Genomic DNA, 18586 nt, shown 5'->3' on the forward strand with positions numbered 1-18586 from the left:
TCACAGGCAGAAAGATTAAACCAGTCCTGAAGAGATATAAGAGAATTTATAATACCTGCCTATGATGCCCCTTTTCATTCAATTTTGACATGACCATTTTGACTTTTTTGTCCATTTTGACTCACAAATTTATTACATCAACTTCTTCTAAAAATCCACAAGAAAACACTAATTTTCTTTTTTCCATTTCTACCATTCCCACCTCTGCTTTTTTCAGTGGTTCCTGTCTATTTTATCTTTTAATAAAGAGTAAAAACTGCCTTAATTTCACTTCTAGAACATCACAATATAATGTAGTGTATGTAACTAATAAATACTACTGTGCATAAATTACTGTGTCCTACAGGTTAAGGATTGTGATTTGCCATCATTGGCATTTTTTCAGGAAGATTATTAATTTGCAAAACATATATATATATATAAACTAAAATATAAATATCTATAAAACCTAATTATATTTTCAAGGCCAAGGCAATGATAGTGCCTATTCTCATGAGGACCACTTCTAGAACAAAAAAAGATTTCAGTCCCAAGGGCATGCAATACATTATTTCTTTTAATTACTAGTCTTAATTTTAAAAAGATGAACAGTGAAATGCAGAGAGTCTTGTCTGGTTATATTGACAGCAAAAAGCAGAGAATTGGCAGTGTAGCCAGTTCTTGGAAAAACCTTTCCTATCTTGAATCAGAGAAAGGAAAGCCAAAAGAACCAACATGACTATTTGTCTCATTTGAAAATTGTCACAAACCAAACTGCAATCTCATGCTTCAAGAACAGCATTTAGAAAAAAGGTAACAGGGCATATAAGCAAACTCTGTAACATTATTTGCAACAGAAAATTGAACTAGAAGTCTTGATTATATGTCACTTCCCATCAATACCTGCTACCATAATTAGAAAAACAGTTGTCATGTTTACAGAAAACAAAGAAATGCCAGTCAGAAATATTCAGCAAAATCATAACAATGGAGAGGTTTGGGGGTTTTGGGGGGGGGGGGGGGGGGGGGATCAACCAAAACCCCCAACCTTGTGTATTTAATTAAAAGGAAGTAATTTATTTATAATCAAAGGATAAAAATATGAAACCATAATATACGTAAAACTAATATTGTGGAGTAATGGCTGAAAAGACAAGATTAGGTGGAGTGCACATCTAATATGCAAACACAGATTTTAGTATGAGTAACATTGAACAGACTACACTATAAAAAACAGCTGACAGTTCCAGTTGATGTAGTATCAGCAAGCTGAAAACCAGTTTGAAAGACATCCTGGAAAACATACTGGTCTCATGGCAGGTGAGGAATACCATTTCCCACCCCAGAACTGGGAGAAACTTCTCCTCTCTTTTGTCTGCTCCTTAAGAACAAAGAAGACTCTGTTGGTTCTGTTACTTCAGGAATGGAGCAAGATCACAGGAGATGTGCATTATGGTACGCATTATCCTCCAAGACATCTTAATTTCATGTTGCCAGACTTCATTGTATTGTATTGTAATAGTTGCCAGAAATTCATAATACAGGGAGGAATTGCTTTGCAGCCAATATTGACTATACCACCAAGATCATCAAATTGGTAAGTTCTCAAAAGCTAGATAAATCCAGAAGAAGAAAGATACAAGTGATACGTATATTAATACGTTCCAAGATGGGAGAGGGAACCCTGATGTCACTTGAACTTAGAATGAGCAACAAATAGGTGAAATATTTCCTATGGGCATGCACTGTAATGAAAGTGGCCAATTTACTAGTCTCAATTTGACTTATAATCTTCCACAAAAAAATACACTGAACTTAGTAAATTATAGTTCATTAAACACTGTGGCAGCAAAGGGATTAGGTTAAAATAAAGTTCTAGAATTAATCACACTTCTTCCTTTTTTTCCTTCTGATTTCTCTTTGTCTTTAAAGTCCATTGCAGAAAAATGATTCACTAAATTCCTGTTTACTAATTAAAAACCTGATTTATAAAACCTGCTCCTGTACAAAAAGGTTATTTTCATTCTGTGACAAAAAACTGGCCAAATCCTCAAGGAGAAACATGTCCTATTTTCTCCATGGGAAGCTTAATGAAAGACATTGAAAGGCTTTCCATTCTAGAGCAAAGATTTATGGAAACATCAGGTGATACACTAGAGACAGGTAGTTCCTTAAAGAGAGGACACTTGGAGCTCTTGGGTTATACATAGTAAACAGAAAAACCTTTTTATACCTCCCTCCAACCTTGCAGGGTTGGTCCTTTCCTCACAAGATTTCTCTCCTGCCTAGCAACTTCCAGCAGCATCCTGAGCTGTAGGCAGAATCTATAGAAGGGAGGTGTAGGGAACCCCCGAGAGTTGGCTGTGGCACCCTCCACTGCTCTCGCAGGTGCTCCTGCAGTGGGAGGTGGCATGCCCCAGCCCAAAGGTAATGTCCTTTTCTGTCCCACTGGGCTCCCAGAAGCTGCTTCCAGCTCAGCTTATTTCTTTGCTCTCAGATAGAAGGGTTTCCCCCTCGTTTGGAGCCTGCCAGAAAATAAATACGCTGCTCCCTTCTCATAGATGTTTTTAAGCATAACATGCTATGCAAAACATGCTATACAAAATAAACTAAGCAGTTACGCTATCCTCTATTACATCCACATTCATCTATCCATATTCCATATCCTCCAAGAAAATATTTCAGGCAATACTACTATTGGGCAATTGAATACCGTTTAATTCTCAAGAACTTAAAATTACATAGCCAGAGTAGTAAATCTTTCAGCAGTGAGTAGTGGATCTGAAGACAAGGGCAATTACATTACCTTAAGTTTCTTCCTCTGTTTGTTCTAGGAAAACAAGGTCTAAATCTAGCCTAGAACATCACTTCTCTACTATGGATTTCATTCAGATCTACTGCATAAAAAGGCCTGGACTTGATAGCAACCCTACGAGTTCTGCAGTGGCACAAGAAGGTGATGGCAATATGGCATGATTCAGGCAAAATGGTGAACTAATTGTTCTCTACTTTTTTGTAAACTAATTCATTATGAACTCAAATTATACTAGATTACCTTTGTAATTAATGAGTCCTTCACATAACTCTTATGCTAAAATTGCCTGGATAGGAATTTGCAGATTTGGCTCTCTTGAACTGTAGAGAACAGCTTGCCAGCTCTTCTTGGTGTATTAAGTTTTCTGATTTGTATTTCACTACATACTACTTAAGTAGCCTAACAGCTCGCAAGAATGGTGCTCAGTTTAACCTCATTTTGCTTATTTTCACAATTGCTATCAATGCCTAAAGAGTCAGATCTCAGCCTAATGTATGGAGAAAATAAAACATTTAGAGAGCATTCTGGTAAGTTAATCTTTATAAATGGCAAGATGATAATTCTAGCAGACATAAAGAACATATCTGAAACAATTTCAGAACTGTTAGTGGTTACCTTTGAACACTCTGAAAGGATAAACAAAGTACGAGATTAGAAAAATGAATTCGAAGTACCCATCTTTAAAAGTACAAAAGGAGTATGTGCCAATGATGTCACACCTTTGCAAAAAAATAAGAAAAGCATAGAATACATATGGAAGATGATGTTGTAGCAGGAATGACATACAAGTAAGTCTCAACAATAACAGCATACTTAGTTTTGGACACTATGCTTCAAGAAAGATTAACTCAAGAGTCCAAAGGAGAAGAGCAAATCATCAGAGGATAGAAACATGATTGACAAGGCAAGATTGAATAAATTGGACATGACAGACACAGTTTGTGCAGGTAAAACACAGTTAATGCAGTGTTCAGATCCTATGGAGATGTACAGAGTGTGAGAACCTGTATAGTACAGAAATCTGCACCGATACTCAAACTTAATACATAACAAAATGTAAGCTTACACTTCTGAGTAACGCTTATCAGCTATTCCCACTTTGACCACTGATCTACACATGGCTGAACAAAATAATTCTCACAATTTCCAGCAAAGGAAAAGTAAGTGTAAATACCTTTAACATTAGACATTTTACTAAGTAGACAATTGTGAATTCTTTGTCCCAAAATATTAGTCTGAAGGCAACGAAGCATGGCATTATTCTTGTCAAATAACACGTTGAACAACTGAACAACTCTGCCATTATATCGTCATATTAACTTGGGTTTTGAACATAGCACAACAATGTTTTAAAAACAGGTTAATAACAATCTTCACTTAGAAAATAGTCAGGCGTGTAGTGCTTATTACTACAGAACTGAAATTATTCAAGGAGTGTAACTGAAAAGGCAAAGTATATTTCTTTTGCTTTTCTCAGAAACACAGTGTTGTTCATTTATACTCCCCATTGCATTTTACATAAGTCTACAGGGAGAACAACAGACAAGCGATTTGTCACATGCAGATGAGAAGTGAAGGAAGTCTATTTTCTGTCCCGTAATATAAAACCCCCCATGTAATCGCTCAGACTAAACAGAAGTACAAAGTAGAGAATAACAAAGCTACAAACAATTATCTGAAAACTATTTTGTTATATAAATGTAATATTTTCAGTACAGATTTATCTTCTTCCTGTCATTTAAAAAGTACTTGGAAAAAAGTCAGCAACTGGCAAATTCTTGTGACAATGACTTCATTCCCTGTATTTTCTCGGTAAATTTAGAGAAACTAGAGACTTCAGTTGGGACCATGAGACCAAGCATACAAACAAATAATCTTTCCTTCTGGAATATTGTTTTAGACTTTATCTCATTCCAGCTTTTTTCATCATTACACCTCGAGGAGTCTGAACTGATTTATCTGCGCGGTTGCTGTTGGATTGGTTTGTCCGAATACAGCATCTTTAGCTGTACTCAAAATGAGTTGGGTGGCAGTGGCTCTCTAGCATTGAATTCTCAGTGCCACATGGTGGAGTAAGAAGCACATAGAATTTACATTCAAAAAATGATCCAAGGGAGAAGTTGAACAGCACATACTTAACTCCCCTTTCTTTCTGTCAACTTTCTGAACAAACTAGACTGATCCTTTCACTTAAAAAGAGAAGCTAAATATAATTTTGTTTTCTCAGATTCATTTCTGATCAGCTGAACCTAAGATTATTCCTCCTATCAATGCTCTAAATGGATTTGAATTTTTGAAGCAAACAGGCAGAGCTCCCAAACCCTCAACAGCTTCCTGACTATAAATTCTCCTGTATGCTCTTTTACAAATGCAACACATATTGCTGAACAGTTTGCTAAATCCCTCAGCATGGATAAACTGACCCCTGCCCAGAAACCAACATTACTGACTGAAAGATTCCCATTCCAGCTGTGCAGACGCTATTGTAGGGTATCTTATATGAATGAACTGTTTTCAGCTCTACAAGAGAGCTGTGCCAGCAGAAGCTCCGCAGGAGATGTGGTCATTCACCATGTGCCTGTTCTGCCACCGGCTGGCATGGCCCTTCACTAAACAAATGGCTTATTATTTACCCACGTAAAATTGATTGTTTACTCCCTTTCCCTCTAAGGATTTTAAAGAACTTCATGATGAACTTCAGAGAACTTAAATATTTGCATTAAATCTGTTCAGTCATTAAGTTTTTTTTCATTAAGTCCCACTAGCATCTTAAAATAAAAACATTAAAGGGAAAAACTCAGCAGCTTCTATGCTGGTTTTCCTACAGTGGATATAGTATAATCAGGTAAAATTGACATCAGATAATAAAATCTCAAGCACAAAAACAAGTTCTGCAAAAGAACCGAGCAGAAATTTTCCCATGAAAGTGTGCTAATTGGTTGAGTTTTGTGCTGCTTCAATAGTTGAAGTTCTGAATTACTTCCTTTTACACAGTCTGTAATCATTGCCAATAATGTACCTGAGGCCGTGCATAAACCAGATGCATCCACAGGATATATGAAGCACCACTGAAAATTGCCAAAATGTACGGGTCCAAACACACCAGAAAAAAAAGCACACTTGCCTATCAATTTTTTCTTATGTATTAGAGTTATATAATTACAGGATGAGAAATTAAACTGATACTTCTTTAACAAATGCTGATTCGTATCCTATTTAATGAAAAAATTGTTTACATTATTCATATTTCAAGGAAGGAGAAAAATAATTCAAAAGAGTCAACCAATAGCTAACATAGCTTAGGATTCAAACTGAAACAATAATTCGTCTGAATCTGATCCTGTTCTTATACTGACAGAAGTTAGAAGCAAATAAATTAGAATCAGTTTCAAAATAAGACTGAATGCAAATACAATCCTATTTTCTAAATACAACTTTCTTAATTTATACACATAAAAATATCTGCATGTACTTGCAAGCACACACACTCTAGAAAAGCAACTGAAAGGTACATCTATCTACATTTTAATTCAAAAGACATGGAAACCTTTATTATTAAAGGAGAGAAAACATGATTTTCAGGGCTACATATATTCAGCTTAGAATATATTTAAGATTATCTAAGCTGCTCCATACAAGAAACTCATTTTTTAGAATGATTTAAAACTCTATAGGCATGCCAGAAAAAACACATTCGAATGCCTCTTCTAAAATCCTTCTAAAGCATTTGTTCTCAATTTCCCTGTGGCATTTTTTGTTTGTTTGTTTACTTTTGTAATCTGACTTCCTAAATTTAGCTGGAATTTACAGAAAAGTTGCTGTACATAATATTGTAAACTATTAATAATTTTACACCAGAGATGTTTGGTTGTATTTAATTTGTATTCTTACCATTTCAGTGCTGCAGTAAAGCAGATGTTACAGACGAAAGAAAGAAAGAGTAAAAATGAGAATTAGATGTACATTTTTATTTCAAAGGCTCAACAGACCATTTCTAAAGAATGGGAAAAGCTGTTTCTGTTAAAATTACATGAGCTGTAAAAATTGAAATATAAGTACATTTATGTGCACATCACGAAATAATTAACAATGTTGTCTATGTTTCAATAATTTAGTAACAGTCCCAGATCATGTAATCAACTTTGTAAAAGAGCCATCTAAGAGTAATGAAGATGATGAGTTTCTTCTTTCTAGGATGGGAACTGGATTTTAAAGAGTCACATTGTTTACCTTTGTCATTTTAAAATTATTGCATAGTCTTCCACGACATTTATAGTTCTTTACATCTTCTGGACAGGTATATAATATAAATCAGAAGGAAAATTTGACTTTACTAGAAGATTATCTTGAACTTCTCGAAGTAATCCTACCTAAAATTTACTTGCACTTTCACACTGATCACGTTGCAAATCCCTGTTATTAATGGACAACCAAACACTCTTCGGTTGGTTGAGAAAACCAGTAAGCACGCCAGTTCAACCTGTTTATAACTTACCTGTGCCTCCTGAGGGACCTGTGCTGCATCAACTCTGTCTGCTATGTAGGCTGTTAGCTGTTTGTCAATAACAGCAAGGGACTCTTGGATTAAGCGGAGGGTTTTGTCAGTCTCCTGGGCAGACTGAATACTCTGTTCAAGACTCTTCTGTCTTCTCACAGCCTAAAAAAAATGACAGGGTTATCAATAGTCACAGTAATAATGCACATGATACATTTTTACCCACATTTTTTTTTTTTCCAAAGAATGCAGGCTAAGAATCAAAAATAGTACTCCTGACTTGTGCTCATCCACCTTTTTGTACGATAAGTTGCGCATCTTTTTGCCACCCATTCAGTTCTTTTTAGTAAGAGACAAACAAACAAACAAAACCCCAGATTGTACAGACAAATTCTAAAAAATGTAGGACCCTGAAAAACCAATGCATGCATTGAGAATTTCTATACAGAGTGGTAGTTGGCAAAGCTGCATAATAAAACCATCCTGGTAGTGCATTCTTTCATTCTAGAGGCATAGCGGTCCTTCTGGTCTTATTATATAATTCAAGAGATTTTGTTTACTGAGAATAAGGTTACTGCCATCACAATCCCATCCGAGACAATCCACTTCAGTAAGCGAGAGGGATAAAGACTCTCTTGAGAAGGAGCTCTCTTACATGAAGTATAAATAGCTGTCTGGAACAGAGACAATGCCTACTCTGGAAAAAAAAGAGACGGATCCTTTTCTTGTCTTGTCTGTGGACTTGCCCAATCTCTTCCCAGTCTAACCATAGTCTCTTTTAGCCTAGGAAGTTGACTTTTGCTTCTAGTCCACCACCAGTGCCGCAGTGGATTGCCTACCATCACCTTTTACACAATCCTTTTTTGAGGAGGATGCTTTCCTTTCAAAGGAGCTCACTTTATAGTTTACCAAATCAGAATAATAAATTTTCCTTCCAACTTGTCCTTAAAACACACTTATATTTAAACACTTGACATAAATGGGTTAGCTTTAACTATTACTTGCAACAGTTTAATATGTTTCTTCCATCTATCATTGTGTCTACCTGTGGAGTCATATTTTACTTAGACTACAGCTTCTGCCTAGCAGAGTTTCCACTTTATACAAAGCACATAATAATAATTACCAAAAATCTCAAATGCAATACAGTTTCTCTCTGTACAGCCATACTGCTGACGACAGAATAAAGTGACTAACTTTCTTTGACATGAATCAGAGGAGAAGGGAGAAAGCAAGCACTCTTTAAATAACATTGCTAGGTGTCCTGTCATTTTTCAAGTCAAATCACACTTTTTCTCTTTGGTGAGCCTGCTATACTTTAATTTGATTTCATATCTATTACGAAACTCTTGCCTTGAACAAAAATATCTCTCAGCAATTCAGTGAGAATATTTGATATATCTGTACCTTCTTCACGGAGCTCAGATACTTACAGAGCTTCACATTTAACAAATGGAAAAGATTATTTCTTGTGAGCATTCTTGCTAGCTGTTTGACTTAGTTAAAGGATAGGGATCCAACCAGTATTTACTATATCTGTGTTTGTAAGCTGCTTTGTGCTATTTCAAAACAGCTGATCAGATAATCTTGTATCACTGCCAGTTCCAGGAACCTTCTGTGGAACTGAGCAGCTTTACATATCAGACCCACGCTGTCACTGTTAATGGAAGCATCTGAGCCACTAAAGTATTATTACCCTACCAAATGAACCATTAAAACAGTGTAACTTCACAGTACAGTACTAAGGCTTGCCACTTAAATGACTTTTACCTTCATCTGAGTTGAGATTTTTATATTACAATGTTCTCAGCCTGTTCAAAGCAGCGGGGTTAAAAACCACAGCTTCCATTTACCTTGGCACTCCTTACTACTAATTTGTCAGCCTGGCTAAGAGACAGTCACTCCCTACCTTTCCATTTCCATCACTATACAGTAGATTGAAAGACACATTAGATCAGAAACAGGATAAGTAGCTTTCTACAGCCCACGGGTAAGGGCATCCTTCTGGAAGCATGGAAGAAAACCTCTCTGCCTTTACCGATCTCTTTGGATAACTAGCAGGACTAACCTACACACATAGTCCCTTCACACCAAGGGCTGCAGCATCCTGATGTTCAGAAAAAAATCACCATTTAAAATAAGACACAGAGAAAGTTCCATTCTTATCAGTCATTAAAATAAGCACTTGCACTTTCTGGAGAATTCAATACACTGGACAGAAATCTGGTGCTAAGTCCTTGTGAAAAACTACTTTTACAGCAATAGTTGAAGCTTTGAACCTTTGCTAAATTCTGACCCTTGCTAACTACTGCTTGCAGCTAAGCACTTGCTTAAGTACAGATAAATTTGCTGCCAGCCTCAGGAGCAGCCTGCATGCATGCAATGAAGCAGTTATCACTGCATGGAAACTCACAAAAAGTCTTAAAATTCTATGACAAATACGTGGTGATTGAAAAATTGTCATCTCTCTGCTGATATCAGCAGAAACTATGTATATCACAATCCTGTTTTAGAACACAACTGGAAAAATTAAAACATTCCCAAGCTCGTTGATCAAATATTAAAGCAGATAAAGTTAAGAAAGAATTACAACAAATCCTTGCTTAAGTCTGACTGAACTTTTATGGCTGAATTTCAAACAAATATGAAATCAGATAAATGTATATGCATGCTTGTGATATCTTTATGTGCACACAAAGTAAGTATGTACACGCACACACACAAAGACAAAACATTCCCCTTTCATTGTCCTCAGAGAGAATCTGATTACAGCCTGAGAACCTGAGCGATATTTTCTATCTTCAAAGTGAGGTGAAAGTACACCTTTTCCAAAAACCGCAAACAGTTTAGATGAATGAACGGATGATATCAGAGCAAGATGTGAACGCAGTGGTACAAGAGAAGGATTTTTTGGCAGTGGGAGCAGAACCACACAGCAAAATGCTGGGAAATGGCACCTTCGCAGTTGTGATGAATTTCTCAGATACAAGCGGGTGCTGCTTTAATTTTTTTGTCCACATTGCTTACTGGGAACAGACTCCATCCTACACGCTCACCTAAAGTCAAGCCTCTACCCTGACCCTGTTCAATTCACACAACAAATGTAACGAAAAAGCCTTCACAACAATCTTATAAAAGGTACAATGCGCTCGTATAATGTAAGATATTTCTCCAGTACACAACAGCTGATTCAAAAACCTAATCCTGTTCACTCAGTCGGGCCCTGGCACTATCGCTGGCATTGTAGAATATTTATCAATTCACTCAGGGGAATGCCACAATATGGAGGAGGCTTCTGCCTCTCCTTCAGTAGAAAAGAGAGTTACTGACGGAGGTAAGCATTAGAGGGCTTCACAAAAAGGGGCAGACAGACTACACACATCTGTAAACATGACTTTCAAATTTGTCCATAAAACTATGTCTGTGCATGTGAAAATCTATATATGTGTATTTTTAAAAGACACATGAAAGTCGAAATTTTAGATACCTATAATATAAAAATATTATATTTTATGGTGTTCTGTTTTGGGGGGTTTGGGGGGTTTTGTTTGTTTGTTTGTCCTTTTGTTTTGTTTGGGTTTTTTGTTTGTTTTTTTGTTTCCTCTGAAAGATTACAGTTTTGCTATTCCTCTGTGGAAGAAATAGATGTTTTAACATCACAGTGTATAAATGGGTCTGAGGATGTAACAGGAAGCTCTAGCTCTGCTATCAGATCATAGTCAATAAAGCTGAAGGCTTTGGTCTCTAAAGGGAAGTGTCTGACAGTTAATTGCTAAATAGGAAATCTCAGGAAAATAACCAACTGTTTAATTATTTCTGAGGCAGTGAAATGTTGACAGCTGTCAAGGAAAATAAAAACAAACAAAAAAAATCTGCTGTTAGGCACTATCAGAATGAAAGAGAAAAGAAGAAATATTCATGGACTGAATTTTTTATTAAAGTCTCTACAGTTTTTTTATAGATTTTTAGGTTTTTTTTATAATTAAGCAGAACGTTTCATTTTTATGATATGGGGTATTGCATAAATCTTTTTACAATTTAACAAAGATCAATGGTAAATGCAGGAGATGGTAACATTGCATAGTATCCATATAAAATGCCATATTAAGGGAAAGGCTGCACTGAGAGGCGATCAAATATCAGGAAAGCTGGAGGTGCTCAAACAGTTGCTTATGACTGTAGCTCAGTCTTTGATGTTGAATGTTATAAAGCTATATTTACAGACATTGCCGCTTTTTCCTTAAATAATACATTTCATGTATTTAATGACATTAGTCACACATGCAGTTACTAAGATGTTGGTTAGGGTTTTATGGTTAAAACCAAGTGGAGTTTTGTTGTTGAGGCAGTACTCAGTAGTTGTGCTGTGGGAGAAAAGTAGAACAAAATCTTCTGAAAATTTTAGCACTTTTACTACAGGGTATATTTATTTAAAATGCAGAAGCAAAATCATTAATTAGCTTGTACGTTATAGCTCATGGAAATGGGTCTGTTAAAGGCAGAAATATGTTAGCTCTCTTTTTTGGCTCAGTTATACTCTCTAATTATTGAGAAATGTTCCTGCAGGGTAAAGTTAAAAAGTTAAAAGTTAGAAAACTTTAAAATTCCTTCTTAACTTATTTAAATTACTTTAAAATTTAACCTAATTCTTGGTGTTACAATGGCTGTGTCTGAGATATACTACAACATCTCTGTACGTTTTGCATCAAATTGTTAATGTGTTAATCTCCGCTTTGTGTTTGGAATCAGAGTGGATTACTGTTTAGACTTAAACTAGAAACACCTTTTATAACATTCAAAGCATTCATTTTGGGCCCAGGAATTTTTAATACCCTCCAAGCCAGAACTAACTCTTCTGCAAATTCTAGTAATATTTCACAGCGTGTTTTTAAAGTAAGCGGCTACAAATATTTGACCTTTCAGCAACAAAGTGATATTCATCTTTGATCAACTGTATTCCAAACTGCAAACTATACCAAGGAGGACTTCTTTATCTCTTCAGGTTATCACTGCAGACAGATGGTGCCTCAGAACTTGCAAAAGCAGCCCTCTTAGCAGCCTTCAAAGCAATCGCGTGGAGATGGGGCATGAAGAATTCTCTCTCCTCTTGAGAGGAGAACAAAACAGAAAAATTGTGTCAAATGATGAATGTGTGCTCTTTGAAAGAAACAAAGGGTAATCTTGAGGGGAGTCCTAAAAGAAATTAAGAGACAGTCCCCAAGAATAAAAATCTAATCTAGTGTAAAGCTCATCTGAACGATGATGTTTTTTGTACAGTTTTTTTGCAAGCATAGTCAAGAATATCTAGCTGACATTTTTGAAGTTGCTGGACAGGATGTAAATCACTTTCAGCGTTACAGGGGATGATAGCCACTTGCAATATTAGCTTGAAGTTCTTCAGGCAACAGTGTTTTTTAGATCCAATATATACAGTTGTAAGTGAATCAGTCCTTGAAAAGGAAAGATAGGGTATATGTCGCTTATCGATCAGCCCCAGATGGTCAAAAGCAAACTAAACACACTTAGTCTTTGTTAACTAAAGAAGATAAGGCATACAAACATAAAGCCATTATCTGCCTTTAAAAATTAATCTCTATCTCAGTAGCAATGCTGTATTGTCTTGCGGCATCATTCATATGGTGGTGGTTTGGTTTGATTGCTTTATTAATAGTGATTAAATATTTCACATATCAGTTTCTGCCCACATGAGCTTATTGTCTTGGTAATTACCTGCACAATTATTCAAATAAAAATAAATAACTTAACCACATTAGGATAGCCTATTAGTCTGTCTGAAGTAGAAGCGACCTTGAACACAAGCTGAATAGCGTTATGTGCCTGCAATGTATTTTTATGCAAGGAGAGTGCATGCTGTTTGGATTTCAACAGAGCTACACAAACAGCACAGAAGATTCAGGGTCAGGAATCTATGAAAAAAGTGTGTGACACTTCAGTGGAAAAATTAATAAAACATTTTGTTGTAGAAATCATACAGTAAAGAAGCGGCGTGACTGACTCACTTGTGATTGAAATAGTTTCTTTACAGCTCTTATATTCATAGACAGATCTCACTATTAGTTTTTGAGTACTAAATATCAGATCAAGCCTTTCAAATAAGGAGGGGGCTCGCCCCCCTTTTTGTCTATATTTAAATTAAATTGGAAAGCAGTGAATACATTTCTATTTTGCTTATATATTCATCCAAATTTTCTCCAGAATTTCACATATCTTCATGTTGTACTTTCACATTTAACCCCTACATCTGGCATGAATTTTGATTTAATGTCTATTACTGTGAAGACTGAATAGTATTCATAGTATTCATACATGACTCAGCAAGACTATTTGAAAGTCCTATTTTCACGCACTGGAAGCCCTCTGCATATTCCTAGTTTTCTCCTCCAAGTCAGGAAAAAAACAACAGATGCCAAGAAGCAGAATTCTAGGGAATGTATCTGCTTTCAAACAGAAGTTACATGTAAAAAAAAAAAAAAAAAAAAGAGAGAGCATGTATACAGAAAGTTATGTTTAGTTTTCTATTATGACACTGCCCAGCAATATGGGACTACGTGAACGCCTGCACTGCACCAGAACTACCACCAGTTAGTAGAGGGAACCAGGCGCTTTCCCTCCCCATCCTTCAAGTTTAAGCTCAGAGCAGCTGAGGACCATTCCTTAATTTTTACTGTAGTATTTTTACTTCCACTGTTTTCATGAACAAGTACCTTTCAAGCACCGTGAAAGAAACAAAAATGTCATCATTGTTATGGTAGATTGTTATCATTCTAACACATCTGCTTTCCCAAAATCTTTACTTGTGCATCGTTTATCTCATTGAAACTGAGTAAATTTTGACTGTCTTTGTAGCTCATCTTTGAACATGTTCTGGTTCCAATCATAAAGGGGGTCTCCGTGTCCTTTGCTAGGTCTTTCCCTAATAATTTCTTTCTGATCTTTACCAAGTGCTGAGCTGACATCTTCCTGATATTTCTCTTCCTAACTCCAAGATCTTCCTTCTGAACAGGAACAGTCAGCTCAAAAGTTACAGTTTCGTATATGAAGTCAGAAGTCCTCCATGAGTTTCATTTTTCATGTATTTGCACAGAATACTTCTGTAATTTAACTGCCTTGTTAGTCTGTCCTGTAAGGTTGTTCTGTGTTTATTTAGAGTTTGTCCCCATCTTTGTTACTAGTGAGCTACTAGTAGTTGAGCTATTTCCTTACGTATCCCTTGGTTGTCTTAAAATTCCTTAGTGAATTCTGTTTGATACTGCCATCATACACATACACACACATTTGTATTAGTACACACACAAACATATATTAAATAAACTCCTAGTATTGAAAGTAAATATTCATGCACAAGTATCACAGTTTTGAATTGATTTAACAGCAAAAAAGTATACTGTCCCACTAGCGGGATCTATCAAAGGATTAGTAAAACTTTTTTCATGGAGTCTGTAGCAAAGATTGCTGGATTTGACTCTCCTTGTGCTAACCACGTTTCTATATTGAAGTGTCTTTATAAAATCTTGCATTGATACAAAGACTCTTATTTATTGTTTAGTAAGGAATATATCTGTAAGAGAATGTTACTCCTATATTTAATTTTGAAAATAGTTTGCTTCTCAGTAACAGTTTTGTCAGAGAAAGCATCTCTAAGTATGCAATTGAAGATTAAATCCACTAGATGGTCACTTCAATTTTGGAATTTTAGGGTTACCTGTTGTACCGGTTTTGGCTGGGATGGAGTTAATTTTCTTGACAGCAGCCTGTGTGGTGCTGTGGTTTAGACTGGTGAGCAGTGTTGATAACACAGGGATGTTTTAGCTATTGCCGAGCACGGTGCCTTCTCTTTCTCACTCTGCCCCTCGCAGCGAGTAGGCTGCGGGTGGACAAGAGACTGGGAAGGGACACAGCCAGGACAGCTGACCTGAACTGACCAAAGAGCTATTCTGTACCACACCGAGCTATACTCAGCAATAAAAGAGGGTTGGGGGGCAGTTTTTCCAAAATTGCCATTGCTGGGGGACTGGCTGGGCGTTAGTCTCCTGGCGGGGAGAGATTCATTTTGCATCACTTGCTTTTTCCCTTTTTTCTTTCACTTATTTAATTGTCTTTATCTCAATCCATGAGTTTGCTCACTTTTGCCTTTCCAATTCTCTTTCCCATTGCAAAAAGGAGACGCAGGGAGTGAGCGAGCAGCTATGTGGTGCTTTGCTACCTACCAGAATTAGCCCACCATACCTATGCAAACTGTCCACTTCTAAAGTAAGTCTTTGTTTGTGTACTATTTAGGAACTATACCAACAAAATAACCTTTTTTCTTTTTTTAATGGTGCTAGGCTGTCAGCTGCTTAATGGAAAAACAGGTCAATTATTAAATATACCTCCTGCTGAAGTTCTTCCCATCGAGTATTGAATTTCTCAAGTTTCTCATTGATCAATTCATCCAAGATTCCACCATCAGTTAAAGTCTGAGCCAACTCCCGAATCTGATTGCGATTATCTTCTGGATGTCTCATTAAACGTTCCAAAGACTGAAACAAGGCCGAAAAAAGTAGTTTGTTTTCCTTTCTGCAAATAAGATTCTACAGAACCATCACAACTCTCCTTAAAAATGTAAGAAACTTCACATTTCATACACAATAAACATAGAGAGAAAAGATAAAAAAATCTACATCCCACATCTTGACAACAAATGTTCTGTACTACTTATTACCGAAAACAAAGAAGGATTTTTCACAAAGCAATAAATTGGGTGCTTGATTTTAAAAACATGGACTATGCCCAAATAGTTCAGTGGGAGTATTTGTGTACTTAAAAATAAAAAACTTGCTTCATTATCTGAATGGACAAAGTTTGACAGCAAAAATGCATTATCAATGTAACATTTTGTATTTTGATCCACTAAGAGTATTAACTTAATTTCTACAAATTTGAAAGGTTCCATGAATAAAAATTAAGTAATAATAAACAGAGTTGCAGTGCTAGGATGAAAGCCTGCTCTCTCTGAAGGCTTCAGCATTTTTTTGACTGGCTTAAGTGAGGCCATATGTTTTAAGAACATGTATTTTGTCAACAAAAATTGTCTATGAAATCAGGCATAACACATTTAATTACTCTGTTTCACTTAGGTGGATTTGAATTCAAAACTTCATTTGTTGAATCAAGTGAGAACATAGGACTTTCCAAATATTCTGCATCTTACTCATATGTAATGTTGATTCATAATTTGTTTTGAATGTAATGTGATTTACAATTTATCAATACACGATAAATGCGATATTATTTAACTCAGCACTTACATCTAGAGACTCAGAAATCTCTTCTGCACCTCCCTGGATATTTTCCGTTGCCTTGAGTTTCAGTTCAATCTCATTCAACCATTTGTTTTCTGCATCCAAATATGACAATAATTCACGCCAACATGCCCATACCTCCTGATGGAGAAAAAAAAAAAGTTTATTGAGATTGAAAATCTCACAACTAACTTTAACTTACTAAAACATTGAAAACATTGCATGCTTTATGCCCAAAACAACATGGTTGATATCTGATGGTTACAGTGCCCTAGAGTTGATTTTTTTCCCAGTAATTACATGTTCCAGATAATATAATACACAACCAAAACATTTTGATTAAACAGAGTAAAACCACAGAAGATAACATGAAAGAGTGATCACTTCTGCAAACAAAATACAACTTGAATCTTCCATCTCATGAATTATCCACTTTATATGCTTTTCTGTAAAATTTTATTGTAATATATAAAAAATGCAAATTATCAGAATTTTTAAAGACTCATGTTAGAAGTTTATGTCTTTATTACAAGATGTAGTTAGGTTGCTTATATATTCTGTATATTAATTACTTAAAGCACAGGTTCATAAAATGTCTAAAAAACAGCTTTCAAAAATTCTGACTGAAATCTCTATGGAAATTAATTCTAAACCACATTTAGTGCAATTTATAGACCACTTAAGTGCTGGAGTAATAAACATAATGTTGTAAAATGAAATTACGTTCTCATTCTCCTGGAATTAAATTATTGCCTAATATTTTATTTTTACAGTGCCTGAAGATACTTAAATAAGCAGATAAAAATGGCACTTTATACACAAGCAAAACATTTAAACTCTCCATAAATCACCTTTTCATTGTTCCTTTTTTGTCAGTAGAAGTTGAAATTATTTTATTGAGATGCATTAGGCTGTTTGTAGATCAAGTTTTCCAGAGTGCAATTCACACAACATCATCATCAATGATCAGAGGAAATATAGATTACCAGCTTAGAATACACACTTTTTCCACAGTGAAATTTAGAGGAGATAAATTTTACCCAGGTATATGACCGTCCTGTACAAAGTTAGCTATCACAAATTAGTTCACAATGGAAAAATAATACCAAATTCACTGTGACCACTGTATAATATGCAAACTGTCCTATGGCAAGAATCTGTAGTGGAGTTGGCCAAAATGGCAGGGTCAACTCAAAACGCATGAGACATATTCAGCTTGCCAGCAGACCAAATGCTGCTCCCGTGCTGAGATAACACCACGTGTCCAGCTTCAGGGCCGTTTAATCAAAATCCTTAGCCATGGAAGAAAGCAGCCTAGAGAAGCTGGTGAAAACAACGTCTCAGAGTTGCTACAGAAGCCAGATATTTGGCTTAATCTCAGGAGGGATAAGAACCCTGAGCAGCCATTGCTGTCTCCCACCTAAGAGACATGTCTGAGGCTTCTCTCCAGCATGTATGATTCTCAAAAAGTTTTAGGTATGTGGCTCATACCATGTAGTATTTGGTATATGGCTCATAAAGCGATGAGAGCCTTGGGCTACTCATGATCCCATATGATAACACATCTTTGCTCTCTACCTTACTTTTGCAGTTAGAAGGGCTATAAATACAATGACTGACAAGATATCCAACCTCCAAAGTTTTGCACTTTCCATTCAGTCTGCTGCAGAGTCGCTGGTAGCTGGTAATTAGAACATCGAGCTCCTTTTTCAAAGCCTCATGAGCTGCAGGTGGAGCCTTTGCTATAAAATTATTCACGGAATCAGTAATAAGCTTCACTTTTACTTCTTTCTGCATGGCTTCCTCCTTTGCCCTCTAGGAAAAAAAAAAAGTTGTAGTCTGGGTTTAAGAAGGAAATTTATTTCTAATAACTGTTAGAATTCTCTCTGACAAAATTAAGTCAGAGAGGAAAAAAAACCAAACAACCCCGCAACAAAAAAGCAACTCCAAGAACCATTAGTTCTCAGACTTTCTGACACCCAACCCCCTTTTTTT

At 36.0% G+C, this 18586-nt stretch overlaps 1 protein-coding gene across 1 annotated transcript in view; it reads right to left on the reverse strand.

Annotated features, from left to right (window-relative positions):
* The window catches only part of DMD (dystrophin), a 1006632-nt gene that overhangs the window by 710145 nt on the left and 277901 nt on the right, over nucleotides 1-18586 (reverse strand). Inside the window, exons 26-29 of the mRNA XM_010571327.1 lie at nucleotides 18224-18406; nucleotides 16598-16732; nucleotides 15680-15829; nucleotides 7290-7451 (exon numbers count right to left, since the gene is read on the reverse strand). Of these exons, the coding sequence (XP_010569629.1) occupies nucleotides 7290-7451; nucleotides 15680-15829; nucleotides 16598-16732; nucleotides 18224-18406 (630 nt within the window). The remainder of the gene's footprint in view (nucleotides 1-7289; nucleotides 7452-15679; nucleotides 15830-16597; nucleotides 16733-18223; nucleotides 18407-18586) is intronic.

This window comes from Haliaeetus leucocephalus, unplaced genomic scaffold, assembly GCF_000737465.1.
Source record: "Haliaeetus leucocephalus isolate CR32 unplaced genomic scaffold, Haliaeetus_leucocephalus-4.0 Scaffold317, whole genome shotgun sequence".
Lineage (NCBI taxonomy): Eukaryota > Metazoa > Chordata > Aves > Accipitriformes > Accipitridae > Haliaeetus > Haliaeetus leucocephalus.